The sequence below is a fragment of the Phoca vitulina genome, unplaced genomic scaffold (assembly GCF_004348235.1).
Source record: "Phoca vitulina isolate PV1807 unplaced genomic scaffold, GSC_HSeal_1.0 scaffold616, whole genome shotgun sequence".
NCBI classification, from domain to species: domain Eukaryota; kingdom Metazoa; phylum Chordata; class Mammalia; order Carnivora; family Phocidae; genus Phoca; species Phoca vitulina.
The window spans coordinates 1-10,756 of NW_022590303.1; the positions used below are offsets into that span (position 1 = coordinate 1).

General features: G+C 50.7%; 1 protein-coding gene across 1 annotated transcript; it reads left to right on the top strand.

Moving 5' to 3' along the window:
* Positions 1–544: 544 nt before the first annotated feature.
* On the top strand, positions 545–9,272 carry LOC116629328 (polycystic kidney disease and receptor for egg jelly-related protein-like). Its single transcript, XM_032399627.1, has 2 exons — positions 545–559; positions 1,972–9,272. The coding sequence occupies exons 1-2, from the start codon at positions 545–547 to the stop codon at positions 8,764–8,766; spliced, it is 6,810 nt and encodes a 2,269-aa protein (XP_032255518.1). The 3' UTR covers positions 8,767–9,272.
* The last annotated feature ends 1,484 nt before the right edge of the window (positions 9,273–10,756 follow it).

Consider the following 10,756-nt stretch of genomic DNA (forward strand, 5'->3'; position numbering starts at 1 on the left):
GGGAAAGACAGGGCTCCTTTGGAACCCATCTTGTCTGTTGCCTAGGTTGGACACAGCCACTCCTGCCTCTGTCACTGGCCCAGGCCCAAAGGATTCATGTCCCAAAAGGGTTGGGGCGGGGGGGGGGGGGGAAGGGAGTCAGCAAGCTAGGACCAGGGCGCTCCAGCTTCCTCCTCATCTTGAGCTGCTCTGACCCAGCAGGCCACGCTGCTCCATTCTTGAATCCCCTCTTCCCCTGGCTTCCAGGACAGCACACCCTCCTGGTTTCCCTCCTGCCACCACCACTTCTCCCTCTCTTTGTCCGCCTCACCTCTAAATACTGGAGGGGACCGGAGTCTGTCTCCTTCTCCATCTGTGCCTCCTCCCTACATGCCTCCGATGACCCCAATCTGAGTTTTCAGCCCTGACATTTCTTGTTGTCTTGGTTAGCTCAGACTGCTAAAACAAAATACCATAGACCCGGGTGGAGCGGGGGTGGTGTTTGACCAGCAAGCATTTATTTCTCACAGCTCTGGAGCCCAAAGTCCAGGGTCCGGGTGCCAGCATGATCCGGTTCTTGGTAAGGGCCATCTCCCTTGTTTGCAGATGGCTGCCTTCTTCTGTCCTTACACGGCCTATCCTTGGTGTGTGGGGCACTCAGAGAGAAGGAGAGAGAGAGTGGATAAGAAAATAAAATCCTATTAAATGTTGTCTACAGAAGACCACTTTAAATATAAAGACATAAGTAAGTTGAAAAGAAGTGCATGAAGAAAAAAGAGATGCCATAGAGACAGTAAGCATAAGAAGGCTAGTATGGCTATTTTATTTTCCAGTTTTATTGACATACAATCAACATATCATCCAGCATTTGAATATCAGGTAAAATAGACTTCACAACAAAGATCATTACTAGAGATAAACAGAGACATTTCATCATGAGAAAAGGACCAATTCACGTGGACATAACCACAAATGTGTATCCATCTAATAGAGCCTCAAAACACATGACGCTAAAATGGACAGAATTAAAGGGGAAAAGAGACAATTTCCCAGTCACCACAGGAGACGTTAACAGCCTCTCTCAGCAGAGACAGGAAAACTAGAGAAAAATCCAGAAAAGACATAGAAGAAGGGACGGGTGGGTACCAACTATCCTGATGGACTTCACACTTGTAGGACGACCCACCCAACGGCAGAATACACGTAGTCTTCAAGTGCACGGAGACAGTACATCAAGGCAGACCACACTACTGTGTGAGCTTTCAAACAAGTCTCAATCCATGTAAAGGGTTCAAAATCCTATCGAATGTATTCTCTGACCACGACAGACTTAAGTTAGAAATCAATATACCCGTAAGATTTCACACAAACTCCAAATACCTGGAAATTAAACAACGCATTTCAGTTGATGGGTCAAAACCCAAACAGGGGTAAGTAGAAATATTTTTAATTGCATGATAACAAAACCACCACAAAAATGCAGGAGGCAGTTAAGCAGTGTTGGGTGGGACGTTCACGGCATTAAATGCTTCCGTGAGAGACGAAGAAAGATCTAAAAGCAAGGACTCGGGGTTTCAACCTAAGGAAGTAGGAGAAGCAAAGCAAAGAAAGAAACCCGGAGTCAGACCGCCCTGGGCTCTCAGCGAGCTCGCAGCCCCCTGGTTTTCGCCCAGGGGAGGGGGATTCCAGCTAAGGGGCCTTGCAGGCTGCCGGGAACCTGGGCCGCCTTAATTCCAGGAGCAGTCCTGGTGGGAGGCCGGCAAGGGCGTGGCAGCGGGCGGGGGACCCCGGAAGCCCACCGCGTTCGCCGCATCAGGGTCGTGACCCCGCGGCCCGCGCCCCCCGCGGCGGTTGGCCGGACCCCGCGGCCCGCGGCGGCAGCTCCCAGCTTCCCGGGCAGGCGGCGCCATGCGGCCCGGAGCCCCGCTCCTCCTCCTGCTGGGCCTGGGCCTGGGCCTGGGCCTGGGCCTGGATCGCGGCCTCCTCCCGCAGCCCCCGGCTCCTCGCAGGGCCCGGGCTGCCGTCCTCGTCTCCTGGGCGCCCGGCGCGCCCGGCGCGCCCGCGTCCGGACCCCGCCGCCCGGATCCCGCCTCGGCCCGCCGCCCCCCGCCTGCCGCCCGGCCCGGGGGCCCGGCGCAGGGAGACGCGGCCGCGCTGCGCGGCTGGAGGGGCGCCCCGGGCGTCGGCGAGCCGGCCGGCAGCGCCCGCCTCCACCTGCGGCCCCGCGCGGCCCCTGGCGGCGGCGTGGTCGTGCGCGGCGGCGGCCGCCTCTGCCTGCCCCGCGGGCCCGCGCGCCCCGTCTGCGTCCTGCTGCGCGTCGTGCTGCGCGCCCGCCTGGCCGCCGCGCCCGCGCTCGTGGACCTGCGGCTGTCCGCGCGCCACGGCCGCCTGTCCCTGCGGTGGCGCACCCCGCTGCACCGCGCGCTCGGGCGCCCGGAGTGGACCTTCCGGCTCGTGCGGGTCCCGCCGGCCACCCTGCGGCGCCCCCGCCGCGCCGCCTCCGACCTGCCCGCCGACGGCGCTCGCCCCTACGCGGGCTTCGTGGCCCAAACCGAGTGTCCCACGGACGGGCCCACGCCTGTTGTTTTGGAAGCTGTCAACTCGGACGGTCCTCAAGCCATCGAGTCTTCGGTGTCCTGCCAGGTATCCGAAGATGCGACCTGTGAGGTGACCATGGTAAAGATCCATACGAACAAAGATGGTGTTCCCGTGGTGTTGACCAGGAAGATGGAGGATACCTTCAACGCAAGCTTTGCGTTCAATTGCGAGAACGCATCCTTAGTTGTTCCGCAGTGGCAAGTCTTTCCCGTGCCCTCCGTAAATGATGTGCCGGACTGGAATGCACCTTTGGATAGACCAAACGTCCGGTTAGGGAAAACTCCAGCATTTCTGTATATCCCCCCAAATTCTTTATCTTGGGGGGTGTATGTGTTTAGATTCACAGTCAGCATCTTCAGAGGAAAAAAAAGGACACTTAAGGCAAGAGGCTCAGATTTCATCTATGTCATCATCCTTAGAAGTGACCTAAAGGCAGTTATTCCTGGGGGTCCCAATATAACAATTAGTTTCACGGATAGGCTGGTTCTGGATGGAACGAATTCCTCCGATCCAGATTCAGACAACCCTTCAGAGGCACTCCTTTTCTCCTGGTACTGTACCACAGATCCAAAAAACTACCAGGGAGCTAAAATTACAGTGATGAGCAACAGCGTCTGTCACCCGAAGCAAAGTGATCTGAACTGGAAATGGGCCTCTGGCCCTGTCCTAACACTTTCACCAGGAGCCCTTAAAGGTGGAGGTGTGTACTTTTTCAGAATGGTGATCCGGAAGGGTGGTAGGACAGCATATATTGATAAAACGGTACACGTGCTCAAAGGATCAGCCCCCGCAGCAAACATTTCGTGTATTGAAAATTGTGATGCCGTTTCGGTGATTTCAGACAGATTTTCTTTGTTTCTAAATTGCACAAGTTGTTCAACAAGCCAGGATGTCTATAAATGGTCAATTCTGTCGTCTTCAGGTGATGAGATAACATTTGATTGGGTGAAACACACCACAACAGGGAGGAATGGTGCTTATTTGTCTCTAAAAGCTTTTGCTTTTAAGGATTTTCCTGAAGCTAAGTTTTGGATGTCTGTGCATCTAGCAACTTGGAGTGGGGAGACCTTGGACTTGAGGCACCCCTTTATTATTAACCATGTCCCTCAAATCGGAGAGTGCAGCATTAAACCAGATAAAGGAGTTGCATTTTTTACCAGGTTTGTCATCCGGTGTGATAATTTTAAGGATAAGAACATCCCTCTTACATACAAAATGGTAGTCTCTGATTTGTATGGTTTTGGTCAGATCAGTTCTGTAATAGAGAACACTTTGGGGGCCATCCTGTATTTGGGGAGTGAGTCCACATCGCCCCCTTCCTTTCTCCCTGTTGGTGTGTTGGCCAATCGTTATGCCATGAAGATCCACGTTCAGGTATATGACTCTCTAGGAGCTTTTTCTCAGGTGACTTTGTATGCGACCGTACATGCTCCAACGGACAAAATCTCAGGGAAGGATGTGCTTGATCGCTTATTCAATTTCACCATGGGACCGAATTCATCGCTCTCTACTTTGCTTGACAACCAGGAATTTCTACCTGCAGGTTATTTAATATATATAGCAGCTTCTGTTTTGAATAACATGAAACCTGAATTAACTTTGCAAGCTGACAAAACCAGACTCCGGGAATACCTTGTCAACCAGACTTTCATTCTTCCCAATAGCACTTTGGTGGAAATCAGCCAGGTAGTCATGAGTGTTACTAAATTAACCCAGACGACCTCTGGATTCACTCGAGTGGCTCAGAAACTCGCCACAGTGAGGATCTGGCAAGCAAATCGAGCCCTGCAACAGTCTCGACAGAAAGATCCACACTTTTACTCTGAACAAATAGAAATCGTGAGCACTGGGATATTAACAACTTTGTCTAATATCTTTAAACTGACCGTTAGCTATGAAGTGGTTGACGAGCCTTTCTACGAGTTGGAATTACTAGCAGACACAATATTGGACGGTAAAGTGCCAGGGAATGAGACCACTGCAATGACATCCTCCAGCTTTAACATGTACGTCAGGAAGACCGAAAAGTGGGACGTTACTGACGTCTTCAGCAATGAGAAAAGCAGTCGAAATTATTTTCGTCCGACGCTAAACGTGAGCAGTATTCCTAGTTTGCCCACAAATGCCCCGATTTCCACCATGTTTTGTGAATTTGCAGATGATCCCTTTCCTTGGATGAATGATCAGGAAAGCTGTTCTGCAGAGGTGGTTGGATTCAGAATGACAGGAACCACACCTAACGGCGATGTGCTCGAGATCATGCCTGATGTGGCCGAAGTGCACATCGCCAGAAAAAACTTGAGCTTTGCAGCTTTTAATCTCACAGTGGGACCCGAGAATGAGCCTGAGGGAGCTGAGGAGTCCTTGAGAAGGACGACAGGGCAGTTTAGGTTTGAGGTGGACAGCAGTGAGGTGAAGGAGTTGCTGGTCCACATTGTGACGGAAGTGACCGTGTTGTTCACGGTTTTCGTGTACGCCGGCAGTGAAATTACCCCCACTGCTCTGGTCGCCACCTTCCTCGCGCCCCATGACATCCCTCCCATGGCCAACCAGAGTGACCTGTTCGACTCAGCCTGTACGGTTAGGGAGGCCCGCGTGCTTTGCCTTCCAGCATCCCTGCTGCAAGTCGTAGCTCAGCGAACTGGCTCGTCTGAGTGCACCTTGACCATCGTTCTGCAGGCACCTCGTTTTGTCATGAAAGCCAGTGAAAAGCTGGTGAGAATCGCTCTTTTCAGCGCTCACTGCCTAGACATGTATGGGGTCCAGAGCAATTGGAGAGAAGATACCTGTGTTCTCGGAGAGAAGACCACCTGGCTACGGGTGCACTGTGTCTGCCAAACCACAAGGAGGGCCCGGCGGCAGCTGGACCTAATAGAACAAGCCAGCACCCACCTGCAAACCCATTTTTTGACGGCCAAGGTGATTGTGGTCCCTAATCCTGTAGATCTACAGTTGGAGGTCATCAAGAACGTTACCCAAAACCCTGTGACGCTCTTCACTGTACTTTTCATCATGCTCATGTACATAATCCTAGCTTTCTGGGCCTTGCTGAGAGATGAAATGGATCAGTTTCTTCGGCTACGTGTGATAATTCTACTTGATAACGATCCTTATGATAAGGTGTGTTACCTCGTCACTATTTTTACAGGAAGCCGTTGTGGGGCTGGGACCAGGGCCGATGTCTTCATCCAACTTAAGGGAACAGAAGGCGCCAGCGATGTGCATTGTCTGAGCCATCCTTATTTTAAAACCCTCTACCGCGGAGGCATCAACACTTTTCTCCTAACGACGAAAAGTGACTTGGGGGACATCCATTCCGTTCGTGTGTGGCACAACAATGAGGGCAAAGCCCCCAGTTGGTACTTAAGCAGAATCAAAGTGGAAAATCTGTTCAGCAGACGCATCTGGCTGTTTTTATGCCGGGAATGGCTTTCTATTGACACCTCTTTGGACAGAACATTTCACGTTACCGACCCAGAGAAGCCTATAAACAGAATGGACTTTTTCCTGATAGAATCGACTTACAAGATGGGGAGAGATCACACGTGGTTCTCTATTTTCTCCAGTGTCATTGATAGGCCCTTCAATAGGCTTCAGAGACTGTCCTGCTGTTTGGCAATGCTGATGGCCTCCCTTCTGTGTAATATTATGTTCTTTAATCTCGACAGACCAGAAGAAACAGAGTCAGAAGAGGGGAGGTACATCAGGTCAATGATGATAGGACTGGAAAGTGTCTTAATTACGATCCCTGTGCATTTATTGATCGCTTTTCTGTTCACCTACTCCCAGAGGGAGCCTCGTGTGACTCTAGAAAAGGTATCTCCCCGGAAGCGTTCCTTGGTGCCAGAGAGTGGACACTGGGAGGAATATCTTGAAAAGTGGCATGCTCGTGAAACTGTGCATGCTCCCACCAAGAAGGCTTCGAAGCTCCCATCTGCAAAAAGCACTAGACTTCACAAGGCTTCTGCCGAGGTACCCTACATGGCACAGCCTATGGGGAAGAAAGGAGAGAAGGTCTTACGCACCCAGGGAAAAAATATAAATGCCAGTAACTCAAACACAAATAACAATAAAGATGTTGCTTCTGGAGAGCCGCCTTCCCAAGTGGGTCCCATAGAACTCAAGGAGAAGAGCAGGATCGCTATACCTTCGTGTTGTGTTTATATAGCGTGGTTCTTGGTTTTTGTTACATCCAGTATATCTTCATTCTTCATTGTATTTTACGGGCTGACCTATGGTTATGAAAAGTCACTAGAATGGCTCTTTGCATCGTTTTGTTCATTCTGTCTCTCCATTTTTCTGGTGCAGCCATCTAAAATTATACTCCTGTCAGGCCTCAGAACAAGTAGGCCCAAGTATTGTAAAAACCTTTCGTGGGCAGGCAGGTACTGCTATACCGAGATCGAGCTGCACAGCACGTTGAGCCCAGAAGAAATGCAAAAGCGACATGAGCAGATCGTGCAGCTCCGAAGATCGAGGATGTACCAGCCCCTCACCGAAGATGAAATCCTAATATTCAAAAGAAAGAAGACCATCAAGAGAAGGGCTTTCCTGTTCCTGTGTTACATTCTGACTCACTTCATCTTTCTAGCGCTCCTGTTGAGCCTCGTCGCCCTCCTGCGCCACACGGACAGCTTTTACTATAATCAGGTGATTCGCAGTCAGTTCTCTGTGGATCTCGGCTCGGTGACCAAGCTGGTGGACATCTACAGGTGGCTGGACAGCGTGCTGGTGCCTCTGCTCCACAATGACCCGAATCCAACGTTTCTTCCCGACAGCTCCTCTAAAATCCTGGGTCTTCCCCTGCTGAGGCAGGTGAGGGCAAAACCTGGCGATAAACTCTGCCTGCCTGCCAACAACTTTGCACAAACCAGCATGGAAGGAGAAGTCCATTGTCATCCCAACTATGGCACCGACCCGGAAGACACGAGAAACTACTCTAGCCTGTGGACCAAAGTTGCAAAGAGGTCCGAGGACAAGCATACCAACGGGTTTACTTACAAGCCTCCGGAGAAGACATGGGGCTATTTCTCCCACGGACTCTTACACACCTACGGGTCAGGAGGCTATGCATTCTATTTTTTCCCAGAACAGCAGCGGTTTAATTCCACCGTGAGGCTCAGGGAACTCCAGAGCGGCGGCTGGCTTGACGAGAAGACGTGGGCCGTGATTCTGGAGCTGACCACCTTCAATCCAGACGTCAGTCTGTTCTGTAGCGTTTCTGTCATTTTCGAGGCGTCTCAGTTAGGAGTTGTGAACACGAGTATATCCGTGCACTCCTTCGCGGTTGCTGATTTCGACAGGGAAACTTCAGCAGAAATCTACTTGTATGTGGCCATTCTCATTTTTTTTTTAGCCTACATGGTCGATGAGGGCTATATCATCATGCAAGAAAGGGCCTCCTACGTGAGAAGTGTGTATAACCTGCTCAACTTTGCTTTAAAATGCATATTTACCGTGCTGATTGTGCTCTTCTTCAGGAAGCACTTCTTGGCCACGGGCATAATTCGGTTTTACTTGTCGAACCCTGCAGATTTCATTCCCTTTCACGCAGTTTCTCAAGTAGATCACGTCATGAGGATCATTTTGGGTTTCCTGTTATTTCTGACCATCTTGAAGACCCTCAGGTATTCCAGATTCTTTTATGATGTGCGCCTGGCTCAGAGGGCCATTCAGGCGGCCCTTCCCGGCATCTGCCACATGGCGCTGGTGGTGTCTGTGTACTTCTTTGTGTACATGGCCTTCGGCTACCTGGTGTTCGGTCAACACGAGTGGAACTATAGTAACCTGATCCATGCCACGCAGACGATATTCTCCTATTGCGTCTCAGCGTTTCAGGACACCGAGTTCTCCAACAACAGGGTTCTGGGGGTCCTATTCCTCTCATCGTTCATGCTGGTGATGATCTGCATATTGATCAACTTATTTCAGGCAGTGATTTTGTCTGCCTATGAGGAAATGAAGCAGCCTGTGTATGAGGAACCATCAGACGAAGCGGAAGCAATGACCTATTTGTGTCGCAGGCTAAGAGCTATGTTTAGGTTTCTGACCTTCCAACCCAGGGACAAAGATGAACCAGAGTTCTTTGTCAACATGCTGTATGGGCAGCCGGAGAAGAACAGCCGCCGGTATCTGGGGCTGAAGACCAGAAACATCAATGGGAAGAAAATGGTTTATCTTGTTGTGTGATCAGTGACAGGGTCAAGAACCATAGGCAAGAGTCCCCCCAGATGCTCATTCTGTGGGTATAAGGAATGTTCAATGGCTCAGTAGTGCTCTCTACCCATGTTCTGGAAAATGCACACCCCACATTTGGAAGTATCTCCACCTTTGGCCTCTAGTCTTGAGTGTTGGGGTATAGGGCAGGTCTGCAGCATGGGAACCCAGGGCTGATTTCCCTCTAGAGGGGAACTTAGTGTCTTTGGAGCGCACAGCAGTTTAGAGTATTAGAGACCCAGATTTGGGGGAGAGAGAGCTAAAGGGCCCCCACTCCACCTCTCCAGGGCAGAGCATTCTCCTGCTGTGACTGTGTCCCTGGGGCTGGGAGCCAAGAGCTTGTGGCTCCCTCAGTCTCTCTGGGAGTTCCCTTTGCAGACCAGGGCTGGGGCACACCCCCAGCGCCCCCCCCCATCAGCCCCAGGCCCCACAATCCAGCTGAGCCAGGACTGGAGGGACCTTGTGGTGAGTTTGGGATCTGTCCTCCTGCTTTTGAATTCAGGGATGGGACCTGAGGGTCAGAAGTCTGAGCTTCCCATCAACTCCTTTGGGCTACTGCCAGTTAAAGATGTGAAATTTAATAGCATTTTCCGGCCATTAGACATGAATTTTGTTCAACAACAAAAAGGCGTGTGTGTGTATGTGTATGTTTGCATTGGGGGGTCGGGAGTGGGTTCACACTGAAAGATAGTAAATGTTCTATATATTGACTATAACAATATATCCATCCAGGACTTGGGCTTTGGGTTATTCAGAGCATGGTGGATTATTTCGGAATAATAAAGAAAATGTGGTTTATTGTTAAAGAGCAATATGGGCTCATAACTCTTATAGTTCTGCTCAGAAGCATGTTCATTTATGTAGATGCCAGTTTAAGCTTTATCAGAATTAAATGTGAGATTTCTCCTCTGAGACTTGCCGTGATTTCTGCGTGAGGAGCGTATATACTAGGGCTCCTGCCCTCCACATCGAGAGCCAGTGAAGGGGGACACCGCAAGCAGGTGGGTGACGACTTTGTCCCAAGGCCTTGCTACTCACTCGGTGCCCCTGTGGTCCTGGCTGTGCTGAAATGGCTTACACGCACACACACGGGTGTTCCATGCCGCTCGCAGAATAGTGTCTGAAGGTTGATTCGGATTTTCTTTTTTCTTTTTTAAAATTTAATTTATTTATTTGAAAAAGAGATAGAGATGGAAAGAGAGAGAAAGGAGGGGCAGAGGGAGAGGCAGAGTCCCTTCTGAGCAGGGAGCCCAACATGGGATTTGATTCCAGGACCCCGGGAACATGACCTGAACCAAAGGCAGGTACTAACCTGCTGAGCCACCCAGGTGCCCAGATGTGGATTTTCTAAGTCCCCTGGTGGAGACGTCATGTGAGTCACCACGTCCACACTGGCCCACTGGCCTCAATTGTAGGGCACGTTCATATACGTCACCTCTCTTTACTGCCTGACTTCTTCTTTTTTTTTTTTTTAAGATTTTTATTTATTTTTGACCGAGCATGTACAAGCAGGGGAAGGAGCAGGCAGAGGGAGAGGGAGAAGCAGGCTCCCCACTGGGCAAGGAACCTGACAGGGGACTCAATCCCAGGACCCCGGGATCATGACCTTAGCTGAAGGCAGACGCTCAACGACTGAGCCACCCAGGTGCCTCTTTTTTTTTTTTTTTAAAGATTTTATTTATTTTTTTGACAGAGACAGCGAGAGCAGGAATGCAAGCAGGGGGGAGTGGGAGAGGGAGAAGCAGGCTTCCTGCCGAGCAGGGAACCAGACGCGGGGCTCGATCCCAGGACCCTGGGATCATGACCTGAGCCGAAGGCAGACGCTTAACGACTGAGCCACCCAGGCGCCCCCCAAGATGCCTCTTTACCACCTGACTTCTGAACAGGTTGAGAAAAATTATTCATGGGGGCTAAATAATTTCTCTCTCTTTTTTTTTAAAGATTTTATTTATTTGACAGAGGT